The sequence below is a fragment of the Hakea prostrata genome, chromosome 9 (assembly GCF_041222555.1).
Source record: "Hakea prostrata isolate BN-2017 chromosome 9, UWA_Hpros_2, whole genome shotgun sequence".
In the NCBI taxonomy this organism is placed as follows: Eukaryota; Viridiplantae; Streptophyta; class Magnoliopsida; order Proteales; family Proteaceae; genus Hakea; species Hakea prostrata.
In genome coordinates, this window is record NC_142608.1 from 5,686,160 (window position 1) to 5,704,862 (window position 18,703).

Genomic DNA, 18,703 nt, shown 5'->3' on the forward strand with positions numbered 1-18,703 from the left:
CATATTTCCAATCTCATCCCATTACGGTGATGACAAATTTACCACTCAAAAAAATCCTTCACCGACCAGACCTGACTGGAAGAATGGTGACATGAGCGGTAGAATTAAGCAAGCATCAAATAGAATTCAAGCCCCGACCAAGCATCAAAGCTCAATCCCTGGCAGACAGAATGAGGACGAGCAAGGGGAAGAATCAATCAAAAGATGGACTTTGTTCGTGGACGGATGGAGCAATTCGCAGGGAAGCGGAGCAGGACTATTAATGAAAAGTCCAGGGGGATTTGAAATAAAATATGCCCTTCGTTTCAAGTTTAAAGCATCCAACAATAAGGCTGAATATGAGGTCATGTTAATAGGACTCTGAATGGCCAAAGCTCTAGGCATTCAACATCTAGAAATCAAAAGTGACTCACAGCTGATAGTTAATCAGGTGAAGGGAATCTATGAAGCCAAAGAAAAAAGAATGGAGAAATATCTGAACCTGGTCAACAAGTACAAACAGTACTTTAAGGAGTTAGAGATAACTCAAGTACTAAGGGTTGAAAAAGACCAGGCCGACTCATTATCTTGCTTGGCCATGGAAGGAATGGATGTCCGTGCACCAATGATCTACCTTAAAGAGCTTGATAACCCCAGCATAAACCAGGTCGACCACATACAAATTTCAACCGAGCAGGGTTGGATGGAGCCGATCATACATTATCTTGAGAACGACCAGCTCCCAGAAGATCAAAAAATTGCTCGAGCAATAAGACAAAGAGCAGCTCGGTTCACGATCAGGGATGGACTATTATACAAAAAATCCTTCACCCGACCACTGCTAAGATGTTTGGGACCACTAGAAGCTACAAATGTTTTAAGAGAAGTGCACGAAGGGATCTGCGGATCTCACGTAGGATCCCGAACACTCTCTAATACAATTTTACGCCAAGGATTCTATTGGCCGACCTTAGAAGAAGATGCCAAAGACTTCGTTAAGAAATACGACAAGTGCCAGGCACACGCAAAGGTCTCCCACATCTCCGCAGTTCCTTTGACATCAATTCTATCCCCAATACCTTTTGCAAGGTGGGGAATAGACTTGGTAGGGAAGTTACCTAAAGCGTCGGGAGGAAGAGAATACTTGGTAGTGGCAGTAGACTATTTTACCAAGTGGGTAGAAGCTGAACCCCTTGCAATTATCAACACCGAGCAGATGAAACGCTTTGTCAAGCATAACATATCATACAGATATGGAGTTCCAAAAATATTAGTAACCGACCATGGAAAACAATTTGAGAATGCAACATTCTCAACATTCCGCAAAGAACAAGGGATCGAGCACAGATTTTCCTCAGTAGTATATCCCCAAAGTAACGGTCAGGTTGAAGTTACTAATAAAACCATGCTCGACGGACTCAAAAAGAGGCTCGACCAGCTCAAAGGGAGATGGGTAGACGAACTACCTAATGTATTGTGGTCGTACCAAACAACTCCTAGGACGACCACCGGAGAATCACCATTCCGGCTGGCGTATGGAGCAAAGGCTAGAGTCCCAAGAGAAATCCAAATTGGATCACTTCGGGAAAAAGAATTCTAAGAAGAGGCAAACATCGAAGGAATGCGAACCAATCTGGATCTGATTGACGAGGTAAAAGACAAAGCCCAATTCCGACTTGAAGAATATCAGCGAAGGATAGCGACATATTATAATGCCAAGGTTCGGAATGAACAATACTTGCCCAGTGAACTGGTACTTCGCCGAACAGCTGCTTCAGATCCAACCAATCAAGGGAAATTATCCCCAAATTGGGAAGGACCATACATAGTTATACGACAAGTCGCCCCCGGAGCATACCATTTACAAGATCCGGAAACAAGCGACAAGATCCCTCGATCATGGAATTCAAACAATCTCCGGAAATACTATCGATAAGAATAGTCTCCGAGAAAGTCGCGAATACGACAAATTTTGATATTTACTTCAGTCTTGTTATTTATTTCAGTGTATAGTCAACATGGGAGATTCATAATCCCAAAGCTTCGGATTTTTTCTTATATATGGATTTTTTCATTCATACAAGTACTATACGGCTTCAACAAGACGGAGGAAAAGACCCGAAACTCTCAGGCAGAGAAGACCTGAAACTCTCAGGCGGAAAAGACCTGAAACTCTCAGGCAGAAAAGACCTGAGATTCCTAGGAAGGCCCTACAAATCTTAAGGCATAAAAGACCTAAGATACTACTTAGGCGAAAAGACCTACACTCAATAGGCAGTAAAGACCTAACATTCCTTAGGCACGAAAACTTCAAAATCATACCAGGTTATCATGCCCGGGAGGTAGGGGTTATGAACGAGCAGTTGTTGACGAACAACTACTTAGTCCATGACCGAGCAAACCTTACTATACCGAACAGCATGGCTTGGAATGATAGAAATACATGTCACCGAACAAGATACCTCACCGAACAAGTATACTTGGTACAAAAGAATACCATTAATTACAAAAACCCGACAAGGATTCTTTTCAAAGTGGGTGATTGCTATGAACGACCAAACCACAATATGCCGAACAAAGGTACCCAACCGACCAAGCATACTTGGTATAAAGAAGGGAAAACTACCATTGACAAGCAAAGGTTTACATAGGCAAAATAAACTATGATAAATATATCACTTACAAAATCATCATTGTTCAAAAGTTGTCAATAACAACAACAAAAAAGGCCGATCAAAACAAGAGAGACTATTCGGCGACAGTATCATCCGAGGCAACAACGTCGGCGGGTTCAGTGGTCATCAAAGGGCCGACTTCATCTTCTTCCTCAGGGGCATGCTCCCAGTTGGAATTAAGAAAATCCTGGACATCCACATCCTTCGGCAACCCAAATGACTCCTTGCCTATCGCCCAAGCAGGCCGAGGAATCTTCAAATCATCATATATGCTCGGATCGATGAATTTCTCTAGTTTCTGAAGATCAAGATCTTTGAACTCTCCGATGATGCTGGAAAAAGCCGCACGACGACCATATCTAAAACCAGGAGCAGCAACCTTGGCAACAAATTGTTAACACCCCTTAGTCCGGACCCATCTACGGATTACTTTATGGCGCAATTCATTGGAAAGATCAGCAAATGTGGCCGGCGAAGCTTGAGCAAGTTGGTCGATCAAGTCCTTGATAAACTGATCCTTCTCCAACTTCTCTTGTTTGGCGGTGGCAAGACTCATATCTTTACTTTCCAAAGATCCCTTGAGATTGTCAATCTCTGACTTATAAGCAGACATTTGTTGTTCGGCAGACTCAGCCCAAGCATCTGATTTAACCTTCTCCTTGGTCAACTCTTTCACCTGAATGCTCAAATCTTTGATCTTATCCTCCAACATATGAATAGCTGACACATCTCGCCGGGCAACCTCCAAGTTTCCAGCCCATGTTTGTGTCAAAGCACACAACAACCTAAAGGATAAAGAGTTAGTCCAAAGGCCAATAACTAAAAGAAAATGAAAAAGTTGTTCGGGAAGCAGCATACCTTGTCATCATATCTTGAGTACGAGAAGAACCAGCATCCAACAAAAATTTCTGATCGGCAGGAAGAGTCACTCCTGGCAACCACTCCTTTGCCACTTCAGTACCATCCTTTTGATTGCTTAGCACATGTGAAGAAGAATTGAGCGACCATGAAGGCATGAGCACCGAAGAAGGGACTGTTGCAAGATCCGGATTGGGAGTAGAGGGTAACACACTCTCCTCGGACGAGCTAGCAATGAAGGACATGGGAGCTTTCTTCTTGCTCGCTCGAGGAGGAAGTTCGGAACCACTGTGAGGTCTCTTTTGAGCCGTAGAAACAGAACTATGCTTACCCCTAGCACGACTCCGATCAAGTTTAGTCGGTACTCTCTCCTCGGCTTCTGCAACATCCACCTTGGCAGCCTCAGCAACATTACGATTGAGCCTCACTGCACAAAAAGTATATCTATACTGTTAATCCTAGACAAGGTCACATAATCTATAAACCAATCAAGGGAATAGAAGTACCACTCATCGGGAAGGAATCCCCAATGACGCAGAATATTGGGGTATTCCGGACAGTACCCATGAACGGCAAACATGTTTCTATCCTCGGAAGGAAGATGGCAAATCTTCTCCCTAGCATGCTCCTCGGTCCCAGATAGCGAAGGAAAATCATTTGACCCCTGAAGTGGTCCTCAGACCCAATATATAGGGAAAGAAGGTTTGGAAGGAGGTCGGACAAAGAAATACTTGGGACGCCACCCCCTGGTATTAGACGGGAGGGTACCAGTCCCAACGAAATTACCTTCCCAACCACATTGGGAAGCTATACGTTTCGATAAATAAAACCACCCGTCTTGCTCTTACTTTTTTGTCATAAAAAAATGAAGGAAAAGAGCAAGAGATGGTCGGACGTTCACTTTTTTTCTTTGACAGATCCCCGAAGCAAATAACATTCCTCCAACTGTTCGGTACGAACATCCCAGGACACATACCGAAATGGATACTAATTTCTCTAAAGAGAGGATGGACGGGAAGATGAAAACCACTCCTTAACGCGTCTTCATAAAGTGCAAACTCCCCGAGTCGAGGAGAATTCGCCCGTTCATCAGAGGTCGGGACGCGGATGACATGATCAGAAGGTATTTCGTATTTCTGACGAAGATACTCTAATCTCTCTTCAGTCATCGACGAAGGAAGGAAATCGGGACCCGAAGAGTACGGATCATAGTCAATATGGTCGGAAGTGAGATCTTTGTTCTTCTCAAGAGTATACTCTTCTAAGGACAGACTATCTTTCCAAAGTCGTCTATCAGCCTTAAAACGAGCCCGAGCACTTTGGCCCATTACTTATGGTCGGGATTCTACATCCCCCTCACCGTAGTTACTGAGAGGCTCTCGACCAGATAAAGTCTCATGGGTTTCTTCGGTCCTATCATCATTACTCTGGTCGAATCCGGTCGCGAGCTCGGGATCATCAGAGGTTTCTTCTTCTAAGTCTCTCCTATGTCTCAGGGTAAAAGGACCCTTCTTTACTATTACTATGGGTCTCTATTGGACTAAACAGAAGGCTCTAAGTAGAAGGGGTTAAGTAAGCACACAAGACAAAACAAAAAAGAGAGCATACACAAAAACGTACCCAGAGACAAAGGAAAAGAAGACAAAAAGAAAACAAAAACACAAATAAGACTCGAGCCACCTGCTTCAACTATTGCAAATAGAAAAACAACAAGGGCAGAGTACCAAAGACTTACTTGTTGGTGATCGTACGACGACGAAGAGGAAAGAAATGACTGACAGAGCTCCCTCAAAGATAAACAAAAGCTTGGAGCGAAGCAAAATGGTAAGTCCCCAACGAAGAAACAATTCGCAGTTGCAGAGACACATGGATGTTCAAAAGCAGAAATGGGAAGAAGAAAAAAACTGAGGAAGATGTATATATACAGATTTAAATGCTAATCTAAGGGTTGGTATGGATCATCATCAACGGTAAAAATTCATCATTTCTAAAACATTCACATCCAACGGCTATGGCAACGCATAGATGGACGGTGGGAGATGAAGAGTCTCTTCATCATCATGACGAGCATTTATTGAGAAACGACAGCCATGACACGTGTCAAACACATGAACTTCGATGAACGTGCATCGATATGTGTGCGCAAATGACGGCTATTCATGAGTGGGACGTTATGGATTTCGATAAAGAGGGTGTTGGTCGGTTCGACCATACAACCCATGAATGAGAAAAATATACTCCCTTGAGCCGAGCACACAGTTCTCGAACACAATGGACTGGGGGGCTTATGTTAATGACTAAAATGGTCATTCTATATCTTCCGGTCTGAACCGGCGGTTGCACGATCCGACCAGGTTCGCAACCTAGCAAGGTCCGACCAGGCGGTTCATGGTAGGACCGACCATAGTGATAAGCCCATCCAATTAGCAGGATGAGAAAGCCTCACGAAGGTAGACTCCTACCATCCAACAACTGGAGAAGAGAGTCAGCTAGGTAAAAGAACTCTTTATTGAGTTACTTTCCTAGAGCAACTCATATTAGAGTCACATTCCGAGTATAACTCTATTATTATACACTATATAAACCCCTAGGTAAACACCATGAGGTAGGAATTAATATTCTGTGTGATCAATTACTTGAATTCTCTATTGAGTAGTTGAGATCATATCATTGGTACTGACTTGCTCGTCGGAGACGTACCTCGACCACACAAGGTCGAGCACGTATTTTGCAAGTTCGTGACAGGGAAGGGCGAGCGAGATTCCGTATCAACACATACAACAACAACAACAACAACAACAATAATCCTTTTCCCAACAAAAGGGGGCCCGCTGCCCCCGCCCCCCCCCCCCCCCCCCCCCCGTCCGCCATGCTAGATACAAGGCCTAAGCTATACATATCCTTTCTCACCACTTCTCCTAAGGTTATCTTAGGTCTACCCCTAGCTCTTCTAGTTCCTTCAATATGGATTATATCACTTCTCCGAACAGGAGCATTTATAGGTCTCCGTTGAACGTGGCCGTGCCACCTCAAACGACTTTCTCTAAGCTTATCACTTATGGGAGCAACTCCCGACCAACTCTAATATGATCGCTTCTTATCTTATCCATCCTAGTTTTGCCACTCATCCATCTTAGCATTCTCATTCGCAATCGAGTTTATCGATATGATTCTTTTTAACAGCCAACACTGCACCGACATCATAGCTGGTCGGACAACGGTCCTATAAAATTTTCCTTTAAGCTTTAATGGAATATGCCGATCACATAAGACCCCGGATGCACCTCTCCACTTCATCCACCCTATTTTAATTCTTTGGGAAACCTCATCTTCTAAATCACCTCTTTTACTTATGATTGAACCTAGGTACCTAAAACAATCACTCGACGAATCTCTTTATCGCAAGTATCACCACTTCATCATCTGCCCGATCATGACTAAAGTTACAAACTAGATATTCGCCTTCGATCTACTAAGTTTAAAGCCTTTTGATTCCAAAGCTACTCTCCATGATTCTAATTTGGTATTAATCCCCACTGGGTCTCATCAATCAACACAATATCATCCGCAAAAGCATACACCGGGGGACCTCATCTTGAATGTCTTTGGTTAATTCATCCATTACCGGTGCAAATAGATATGGGCTTAAAGTTGACCCTTGATGTAGCCCAACTGTTATCGGGAATTCCTTACTTTGTCCCCCCACTGCTCTAACACTAGTCACCGAACCATCATACATATCCTTAACTATATCACATATTTACTTGAACACTTCTTTTCTCTAGTACTTGCCAAATTAACGCTCTAGGGACTCTATCATAAGCTTTTTCTAGGTCAATAAATACCATATGAAGGTCTTTCCTACATTTTCTATACCTTTCCATAAGTCTCCTAATTAAGTAAATAGCCTCCGTTGTAGATCTTCCCGGCATAAACCCAAATTGGTTCTCCGTAATCGTAGTTAAGTGTCTCAACCGGGTTTCAATTATTCTCTCCCATAATTTCATCGTATGGCTCATCAATTTAATGCCTCTATAGTTATTACAACTTTGAATATCTCCTTTATTTTTGTAAATTGGAACCACAACACTTCTCCTCCAATCATCGGCATTTTCCCCTGTGCTCATAATCTTATTAAACAACTTAGTCAACCAAACTAGTCCATGGGTTCCTAAGCTCTTCCATACTTCAATTGGGATTTCATCGGGACCTTGTGTCTTGCCAAGTTTCATCCTCCTTAAAGCTTCTTTTACTTGGACATCGAAATTCTACGTATATAAGTTCGGACACCGGTGCCTTGGTGAAAAGTGTAATCGTCCGAAACATAAGTGCTTGAAGAATGCTCATTTAGTAAACTAGAGAAATAGGTTTCCCATCTTTTCTTAATATCCTCCTCACAAACTAATACTTTACCATCTCCATTTTTAATACATCTAACATGGTCAAGATCTCTACTCTTCCTATCCCTCATCTTAGCTATCTTATAAATAGATTTTTCCCCTTCCTTTGTGCCCAACTTATTGTATAACTCTTCATACTTTCTTTCCCTTGCTTTTCCCGCAATTTTCTTAGCTTCATTTCTATCTAACCTATACCTTTGAAGATCCTCAACATCCTTAGTTCTTTGCCATGTCTTAAAACTAGCCTTTTTATTCCTAATGGCAGCTTGAACCTCACTATCCCACCACCACGCTCTCTATAAGAATGGATCTTTCCTTTTGATTCACCTAGAACATCTTTAGCCACCTTCGAATACACATAGCCATCTCATTCCACATTGCATTGGTATCCCCTTTAAAATCCCATTTTCCTTGTTTGACTACTTCATTAACGAAGGATTTAGAGTACTCTCCTTTCAAATTCCACCATTTTATTCTGGGATAGTTTACCTTAGACCTTTTATGTGTTCTTGGGACTAAGCACATATCCAAGACCACAAGTCTATGTTGTGCAGTTAAGCTTTCCCCCGGTATCACCTTGCAATCCTTGCACAACAATCTATCAGTCCTTCTAGTTAGGAAGAAATCTATTTGGCTTCTATGCTGTCCACTTTTGAAAGTAATTAAATGCTCATCTCTCTTTTTGAAGTAAGTATTTATAATAGATAGATCAAAAGCAGTAGCAAAATCCAAAATTGAAATCCCTCGTCATTCCTTTCTCCAAAACCATATCCTCCATGAACACTCTCATATCCTCTTTGATCTTTTCCAATATGTCCATTTAAATCACCTCCTATGATAATCTTTTCTCCTTGACGAATTCCTTGCAGTAATCCACCCATATTTTCCCAAAATTCTAGCTTTAGACTTTCATCTAGTCCTACTTGAGGTGCATATGCACAAATTATATTTACGAACTCTTTCTCCATTACAAGCTTGATAGCAATAATCCTATCACCCACTCTTTTAACATCCACCACATCATTTTTTAAATCTTTATCCACTATTATACCCACTCCATTTTTATTTGTTTTATCCCCAGATACCAAAGTTTAAAGTCATCCAACTCTTTGGCTTTTTTACCCCTCCATCTAGTCTCTTGAATGCAAGCTACATTAATCCTTCTTCTCCTCATAACATCTATCAATTCTAAGCTCTTACCAGTTAGAGATCCTATGTTCCAAGATGCCAATCTAATCCTATGCTTATGGACTAGCTTCTTTACCCGCACTCGTCCACGGCGCGGGAACCCTTGCCTACTTATCACCGCATCCGGGCGCCGATGCGACGCGTCGCCACGGGGACGCCCTAGCTAACCCTTGCCCACTTATCACACACCCGGGCCATAGTGTAGCACGCGCTTCTTTTGTCGGGGAACGCCTAGCATAGCTTTATCATATAAGGTCGAATCCATGAAAAAAGGTTTGGCTAGATTTTTCCGGTGCCGGCGCCGCGCGCACCAACCCTCCTCCTTTACCGGGGGGGGCGGGCAGCAAAAAAGGGGGGGGGGGGCAGCAAAACAAAAAGAAAAAAAAAAAAAAGAACCACAGGCTGGCGAAACAAAATAAGAAAAAAAAAAGAAAAAGAGAAAAGAGGGAGGGGGGGGGAGGGAAGAAAAAGGGGGGAAGGGGGGAGGAGAGTGGGAGGAGGGAAGAGGAGAAAAAAAAAAACAAAACACACGCGAAGGAGGGAGGTGTAGTGATAGGGTTATTAGTGAAGCGGGAGGGGGGAGGGGGGGGGGAAGGTGGTTGCTCAAACAAAAAAAAAAAAAAAAAAAAAAAAAAAAAAAAAAAAAAAAAAACAAAAGAAAAAAAAAAAAAAAAAAAAAATTGTATCATTGGGAATAAATGTGTCTACTGTCATTTCCTGCAAAACATGCCTGGTACCCATTTGAAACTGTTACTAATTGCACAGGTTGATGAAAACAGATTCTCTTTTCCCCCCTAATAAAGAGAATGCAGCCACATAATATGAAATCCTGCAAAAGAAAACACAGCATATAAAAGTAATATTTTTTGAACTTACCTGCCATTTCGTATATCAAGTGAGGTTTCTGCAGTCAAATTTGGCCTGACATAGTTGTTTTGACAAGCGACCAGTGCCAGTGACAAAAGACTAAGTATAATACCCAAAATTAGCACTTAGGAAAGAAACCACAACGAAAACTAGTAAAACAAGGTGTCCAAATAGCTGTGAAAGAAACTGACCAAATTATTTTATAGTGCTTCTTACCAATCAAGTTCTGCTGCAAAGTTCAATGCCTTTAGCAGATGGGATGTGAATAAAAGAATACGGGAGACCAAGTCCGCAACGATTGCTCTCTCCATGTCTGTAATTAAGAGAAAAAGAACAAATGACAAGTATGTTTTTTCTGATAAATAAATTACAAATCTAATATATCTACAATGGAAATACACCTTTTATTGCTCACAATAAAGGAGATATTTTACTACCCCTCCCTTTGTAGTCCCCTTCTTCCTTACCCTCCCGGGCCTCACTCAATCTTTGGGCCAACCACTTCTCCCACCCCCTCGGCACAACCCCTTGACTCTTCCTCTTTGGCCCATCCTACTCCCCAACCCACCCTTTCTCTTTCACTTTTCCTTACCCCCAACCCAGCCCGCCACTTCCTCCCCCATTCTGGCCAGCCCACCACTTGTTCTCCCATTCCCTCCCTCTTGGCACATCCTCTTGACCCAACTCCTCTGGCACTTCATGCTCCTCACTTTACCCCCCTCTCCCCCAACCCAGCTCACCACCTCTTCCTCCCTTTTGTCCCAGCCCCTCCCACCCCACCTCCCCTCTCCCCCTCTCTCTTCTCATCTCTCTCCTCCTCTCTCCAGCCCCCACTCTCATAACCCCCCCCCCCCAAGCCCTCTCCCCATCCTCTAATCTTGTCTTTACTTCCTCTTCTCTAGACTCTCCGGTGTGGCCTCTTGAATTGGAGATCTCTAATTACCTCAAGAGTTTAGCTTGCCCATTCTCCATCATCTGCTCCCCTTCCCCATCGACTTTGGCCAGCCTAATATGACCTTCATGCAAAAAGGTTGTCTCTGAGGTTGCTCCTAAGTCCAAACTCCTACCCCTTCTTTAACATCTGATCGTAAGGGTTGCAGGAGAAGCAACCGCATCTCCATAGGGCCTTACCAAGAGGATGGATACTATTTAGTTAATTTCAAGTCTCCAAGAAACAAAAGGAAGAAGAAAAAGAAATAGAGTAACTCTAGGCTCAGCTAGTCCAAATTGGTTAGTTGGTCTTTTTTGTCTTTGCCTTGTGTAAGGCTTAGTGAGTTTTGAGTCTTTATTTGCTTCGTCTTTGTCTGGGATTGGTCCTTGGCTCGTTTGTATTCTCTCCCCTCCCTCCCCCCTTCTCTCCTTTGGTTAATGAATTTAAAAAGGGGGGGGGGGGGGGGGAATAACAGCCAGGTATTTATATTTCGAGTGTCAAAACTAGTCACTGTTATCCTTCCTGAAAGTATACATTCTTTATACCAATACAATAAAAAATTTCAACAAAAAGGATAAAATTAAGAATGGTGCCTAAGCCAAGTACCTAAAATTTTGTTATAAATATCACCCAAAAGGTTGTCCAACTCTCGTGTCTTGAAAGTACGATAGAAGAATTTCTTCGTTTCTGCATCTCCATCTGAAAACTAGATTGTTTACATGCATCATATACTTGAAAGACATGCAATCTTACCTCAAATACATGATAGATTATCAATAGGTAAGAATTTAACTAAGCAGCTACTTTTCACTTACTGCAAATTCAAAATCTTGAAGTTCCTTTAGCATGGTTTCATCAAGTTTTTCTTCAAAAATGCACATCAAATATCCTGCAAATGAAGAAAGAAGCTAGAAAAAGAAAAAGGTACAGGAACAGCATTCAACTAAGCTTGACATAAAGGAAACTGACAAGGAAAACAACTCAGGAATATATGCTCATTTACAACTACAAATGAGCCACTTACATCTAAAGACTAATACATTCATTGTGAAGCGAAAATAGTGAAGAGCAATCATAGTCTGGTAGGGGTACCTTATGACTCAATACACTGGCAGTATTGTAACAGAAAATCAAAGTTGAAACACATTATTTTGTCTCTTCAAAGTTACTGAAGTTATTGTCATTGATTGAAAAAATCAAGAATCACAACCATGTTTTTACATTCTTCTACCATCTTAGAAGTTTAAGACCCTATATCTCAATCAAAATTCTTCCAAGTATATTTTCAAATTATCAAGACCCTGAGTATTACAGAGAGAGACATCTTGATTCATTCACAGTACTGGGAGCAAAACGACAGGTAAAAAACCATCATTGAACCAATTGTTGGGAGGCAGTGTGAAGGATATGACAACTGCATGTAAGAAATAAAAGGAAAGCTAGCCACTAGATGCATCATGCATTACTAACTCTCCAAATGAGAGTGGATCTAATCTGGATATCAACATCTTTTCAAGTCAAAGCATTTTTAGGTGTAAATTGGCAAAGAAACATGGACCTACCAATCTGATGTATGTAAACAATAGAAGGAGCAGGTTTAGTTCCTTGTAGATGAGGTAGTTGTTCAAGTTCAAATGCTGAAACCTGCAAGGAATTGGTATAATTGGATGCACATAAACTGTTGCAAAGACCAACTATGGTTGCTAGCTTACATTTGATGAATAAGAAGTGAAAGGAAATATACCTCCTCTAGAAACTCTGGTAATTCATCATATATTTTTCTTAACTCATCCAGCTAGATGTCAGAGGAAAACACAAGGTTCAGTTGAACTGTTAATCTAGGACCAAAATATAACTCAAATCAATGGCAGATTTGAATTAAGGAAACATATCTGCATGACTCAGCACTCAACTATTCTACACTTGGCAAATTAATCACATTGTTGGGATAAGATGCATGGGAAAATTGCCCCCCCCCCCCAGGGGGTCTATGTTTGTGCAGAAGCCTTTGGCACCGAGTTCACCTTTTTTATTTTTTATTGTCAGCTTTGTATCCACCAGCTAGATGGCATCAGCTCTGTGAATAACACTTTGCCATTAACTCTAGTTGAAGTGCTTTTTAAATTTTTGGCTTATTAATCCTTTAGACATTGACATGCAACCTTTCCTACGAAATTAAGTTGGCAACAAGGATCCTTTTTTTTTCCCCACTTCATCCATTAAAATCTGTGTTTCCAGACAACTCAACTTACTCTTATCCTTTTTCAGCTGTGTTTCCAGACAACTCAACTTACTCTTATCCTTTTTCAGCGCTCACCCCCAATTTTCAGTTAACCCCTTGTCTTTTATTGTCTCATTTTCAACATTTAAATCCTCCTTACCACTGCACCTGAAGTCCTCCATTACAAGTGCCCACACCACATCAGACATTTCTCTTTCAACTTATCTTCCATCAGAAACATTTTATATTGTTTCAATTTCTTTTTTTTCATTTCTGAGTTTATCTTTCTAGTTTTCCACTCAGACATCTCAACTTATTAACCCCCACAATATGTATTTTGTCAATGTCTTATCACTTAGTTGCTCAACAATCATCTTTATACAACATTAAAAAGGTTGCATCAAGTGCATGAAGCTCCCGCTACTGTGAGACTGGGGAGGGTCATAAGTATGCAACTTTATCCTCTTCGTCGAGAGGCTGCTTCTTGACTCAACCCACAACCATTAGGTCACAATGGAGCAACCTTACCACTATTCTGAGGCCAACCTTTCAGCTAAATGCACCATTGCTGTCCATATAACCCCCAAACCCATAAAAGTGAAAACCACTATCATAAAAAGTCTTCATTATACTATAGGATACATGAGGTTCTCAAATAAGCCCAAATATGTAACAAATTAGAAAAAATGAGACTGGCCTGTAATCCACTGTTATTGTAACCTTATTACAACTGATCTTGCATCAGAATTTCCTGAAGCATCCAACTGATCTTGTATTCTTGTTAAGCTACCAGGTCTCCTTACATGTCTCTTTTGGGTGGTATAACATGTGGAATGTCTGGCATCTCTTTCAGGTGACTATAAATAGGTATCTCCTTAAAATAACAGACCTGGTGGCTCTGATTATATGTGGTGTCCCAACCAAAAGCATGGGCTATTCGGTAGAAGAACTCAACTAGTATATGAAGTTCTCCAAGGATCCAGAGTTGATTGGTTGTGATTATTCCCAAGAACAATGACTTAAGTGACTCTTTATATTTAAGTCACCAAGAAAAATAAAAAATAAAAAGAGAGTAGTAATCTACCCATGATTGTAGGAAGAAGACAAGAAGTGAAGGCTTTCAGATAACAGAAATATCAACTAATGTAAAAAGTAGACAATAGAAGTATATCATTTTGTGTGCAAAGACTAATGAGACTAACTGGAGAAAGTTATATTAGTAGGAAGTTCAACCTCGTCACAGAACCCCTCCTTCACAACTGTCCCATACCCCTTTTCTTTACTCCTGTTGACATCAATAACGCCAATTACCTAAGAAAACACATAGTGAGGACATAGAATATGCAAAAACTAAGGCAACAGTAAAAGAACCTTTCACACATCAGAATACAACAACAAAAACATGGTAAAAGCTACTGCTTTAATTATATATTATTCGATTGCAGAAGAATTTGTTCCAAGAAGTTCTATGAAACTTTTGATGCAGCTGTAGGGTATATTAGGTCAAACAATGGTTTGGATACTTGCTTGAGACACAAGGAAACGTTCAAGGATTCAAAAAATGATACTAAAGCCAAGGTCTGATGTAATACCAATCTGAATTAATAAGACTAGAAAGATTCCCATCAGATGGGCCAACAAAAAGTGTAATATCCAGCCCTATTCTAACCCTGACCCTAACCCGGATCCACTGTTGCTTTTAGGTCCGAAGACCCGAAGCGGTGGTAGAAGAGACTTATGGACCCTTTTGATTGATAATTATGAGCCGGAGACCGAGCCCATGGACATTGACGATGATACCCCTTACTTGAGTACATTGTCAATGTTTAATGAAAGTCTGCGCATCGGAGAAGAATGATTTAGTTGAAGTACCAAATGAACTCCCATGCACAATCCGAAGGTATTCCCCGAAACTAGACTTCTTGATTGAATTGTAGAAGAAAACCTCATTCAATTTGACCTTGTATAGCCCTCCAAGTCCCTGCCTGAAGTTGCTGAGCTATACCTGTTTTTCTGCTGAGAAACATTTTGGTCGATCCTCTTTGGTCGATGCCATCGACCAAGGACCATCGACCAAAGTTTCCCAATCAGACAAGTTAATGATTCTTTGGAATATTCCCTAATCTATTTATACTAGCCTCGTGTTTTGAACCCTATTGCAATCATTTTCACTCCTGAGAACGTGGGGGGAGCTTCCCAAAGCAACTCCTAGGCATTTGTGAAGGATACTTCACCAAAACTCATTGTTAATCATTGTTTCTTGTCTCCATCTACAACTTCAAGGTATGATTCATCATTCCACTCTCTATTCTATCTTTTTCTATTCTTTTCTATTCCTCTCTTGCTGTTGAGACCTTGGAGATGGTGCTGCAACCTTGCAACCATCACTCCAAGTGTCCACTCTTGCTTAACCTATGATCCTCTTACCTATCTATTGATGTTATGCCCCCATTTCAAGCCTAGCATATGCATTCTTTGATTTTCTTCTTAACATCATGCCATCTTGTACAAAACTGAGATATATAGTATGCTATGTACATGTTTATCACTAGCATATGATCCTAATCGAATTTCTATAAGTTTCCCTAGCTAATGCATGCCTTTTCAATGTCAATGCAATCAATTTCAATTCATGCTATGATGCTTGTCTCTTGAACTTAGGAGCTCAATTTGGGGCTTTCTATTTAGACCATTGGATTATGTTAATTCATTGATTTGTAGTGTCCCCATACTGTTCTTAAGCAATCCCCCAAGTTCCGGATCGATCCGAACCCCGGAAGACCAATTTCGGACCAAAATCCCCAAAACCCACTATTCTGTCCCGAAGACATTTTGGTCGATCCTCCTTGGTCGATGCCATCAACCAAAGTTGTTGCTAACAGCAACCTTAGCCAGTTTTGACCCAATTGACATCCGATCTTCCCGACTTCTTCTCTAACTTATTATTGATGTTTGTTTAGGGTCTTAACATTTCTTTTGGACCATTCCTTGGTAATTCTCAATTCATCATCAACTCAACCTAAGGTAAGGATGGTTATCTCCATAAACATATAGACCATGAACTTATGTTTAGTGTTTATACTTAAAGAAAATAGTCTCTTAATTGCTTTTAATTATTAAAGGACTGTTATACATGTTTTAGAACAGTAGTATTGTGAATTATTATATTATTGTTAGAATGATTTATTACTCATGCTATTTGTACTCATGATGGATCAACTCGATATTATGATTTAACTCTTATCATGAAGATGTATTGAACGTATGAGAAATGATGGACTTGAATATGTGATTGCCTAAGTATAACTTGGGATTGGGGAGTGTCCTATTGACGCTTCTGTCCATGGGCATCGGAGAAAATAGTATGGGATGTTCTCCAAAGGTGCCTATCGACATTTTCCCGGGTTATTGGATGACATACATAGGATTGTCTAGTTGTGTGGCTAGGTTTGTCCTTGTCGTGTCAGACCCGAATCGGAAGGGCATTAAGACCGAACGACCCATGGTAGTGTATGGTTTGATGGGTGCTCAAGACCGGTAACCAACTCGGGAGAGGACATAAACCATGCTACGGATACCCGAAAGGGGCCATTTATTGGTAGGGTTACAAATAGCTAGACTTGGGCTCACGGGCACTCAAGACCGGTAACCAACCCATGAGAGGACGTGAGAGCTTCCCGTTTACTATTTGTGGATGATCAATATGGTTGATGAGTCCGAAATCTGGGATTTCGCTGACTCTAGTGTGAAGGATACCGGAAAGGATCGCCGGGGGCAAGGAATGGACGTATCTGGATCTGACTTGATACAACTGAGTAAATGACTTGCATTGGGCTACGCTTTACTGTGACATGCGCCAGTACTTATACCAAACGGTGATGTGAGAGAGAGGTGACCGATTCCCCTACCATGGTTTGAGAGGACTTTACCCAATTACCACGGCATTCCCAAGATACGGAATGGGTTGAGGGAGAGTGACTAACTACCCAAAGAAGTATGGTGCTATGACTTAAAGCATGTCTACCATAGAGACTAGCATTCATAGAGTTAGAATCATATTTGCATCACATGTCTCATATCACATTGCATTATGTTATGTTTTGAATCTGTATGACTTTAAATTATGGAATAACTACCTCGCTGAGTTCTTTGAACTCATTCCTTTTGTGCAATGTTTTTAGATTATCCTGCAGGTACCAAAGATTCTGATGGCACATTCTTCGAGACAGACTTTGATCCCGCATACTACCCTCCGGGTGGTAGCTTCAGTGAAGATCAAAGTTTTGGTGCCGAAGAGGATTACTCTTCGTACCAGGGTTAGCCCCACGATAGTGCGGGAGCGGCAGAGCTGGGCCTTCTTCATCCACACCTATGAGGAGACGATCATTAGGATAGAAGAAACCCTAGTCTAGTGCCCCATTTCCCTGGTTTATTATGGAACAATTGGTTATGTAATTAACTTTAACAATTGGTTATGTAATTAACTTTCTCTGGATTACTTTTGAAACATGGATTGTAACTAACTTGATTATTACTACCTTTCCGCTGCTTTGAGAGAGTGATTTTCACTCACCCTCTCATCTTTATGATTATACTTATATATTGATATTATCTATTTCCGCACTTTGATTAATTGAATCTTATCTTATTCATGATATCTATTATCAGTTGCTTTTACCTTGATTATTATTGTTCATGATTGTGTTATCGTGTATGTGGGAGGCATGGACCCTCGATTCTTGATCCTTGGACTGTGGATCACATTCCCGGGTGGGCCAGATAGGGTACCGGATGGGTGGATGTGACAAAAAGAACAACATGATGCAAATGGCAATCCAAGAAAGACAAGTCAGGATCAATATTGCAGCATCTCTATCAAAGAGAGACTAAGTACTATCATCTTCTGCCCAAATTGTTAGAGGCTAATTATCTAGGATTAGACCCTCCAGTGTGAACCTCATGGCCGGGTAGTAAGCCTAGTGACCTCCAAGGAAACAAATGCATGCTGTTCATTTGTTAGCTATATTTGATCAAACAATAAAACAAAGAAACCAAAGAAACAAGAATGCAACTGAAAGAAATTAAGAAACAAATGCAGACTAACCAATTCATAGACGAAAGCCAGCTCCTGTGAAATGCACAAAGCTGCCTACAAGAACACATATACCACATTTTATTGTGCAACTAGTGAGAAACTTCAAGTCCATATAATAATAAGGTTTGAAGAACACCCCCCCCTCCCAAAAGACGTGCTTAGTACCTTCTCAAAAATATCCAAGTTCAAATACTTTGCATGCTCTTGAAGACTTTCAGAAATACCAACCTCGACTATCTTCTTCACATGCAACAGTGAACAAATGCTCTGCCAAAACAAGTAGAATTAGAAGAACGGGTACTTCATTGTTTAATTGTAAAATCTATCAGATTGCATTACATTTTTCAAAAGGAAAAAACAAAAACCACATGATTTATTTCCTCAGAAAAACCAGGTGCCTAAAGGTGGAAGGTTGGCACCTAACTACATAATTAAGCTCATCCTACTTTGGTGATCATGAATCCTGTAAACTGTCATACAGATACTAGA

General features: G+C 41.0%; 1 protein-coding gene across 1 annotated transcript in view; it reads right to left on the reverse strand.

The window, feature by feature from the left end:
* MSH5 (MUTS-homolog 5) overlaps positions 1–18,703 on the reverse strand; it is a 38,176-nt gene that overhangs the window by 7,840 nt on the left and 11,633 nt on the right. The window contains 13 exon segments of the mRNA XM_089168595.1: positions 2,740–3,033; positions 3,085–3,439; positions 3,513–3,939; positions 9,778–9,830; positions 9,977–10,066; positions 10,184–10,280; positions 11,505–11,604; positions 11,714–11,787; positions 12,461–12,542; positions 12,643–12,693; positions 14,353–14,430; positions 18,224–18,268; positions 18,380–18,481. Coding sequence (XP_089024721.1) covers positions 2,740–3,033; positions 3,085–3,439; positions 3,513–3,939; positions 9,778–9,830; positions 9,977–10,066; positions 10,184–10,280; positions 11,505–11,604; positions 11,714–11,787; positions 12,461–12,542; positions 12,643–12,693; positions 14,353–14,430; positions 18,224–18,268; positions 18,380–18,481 — 1,848 coding nt within the window.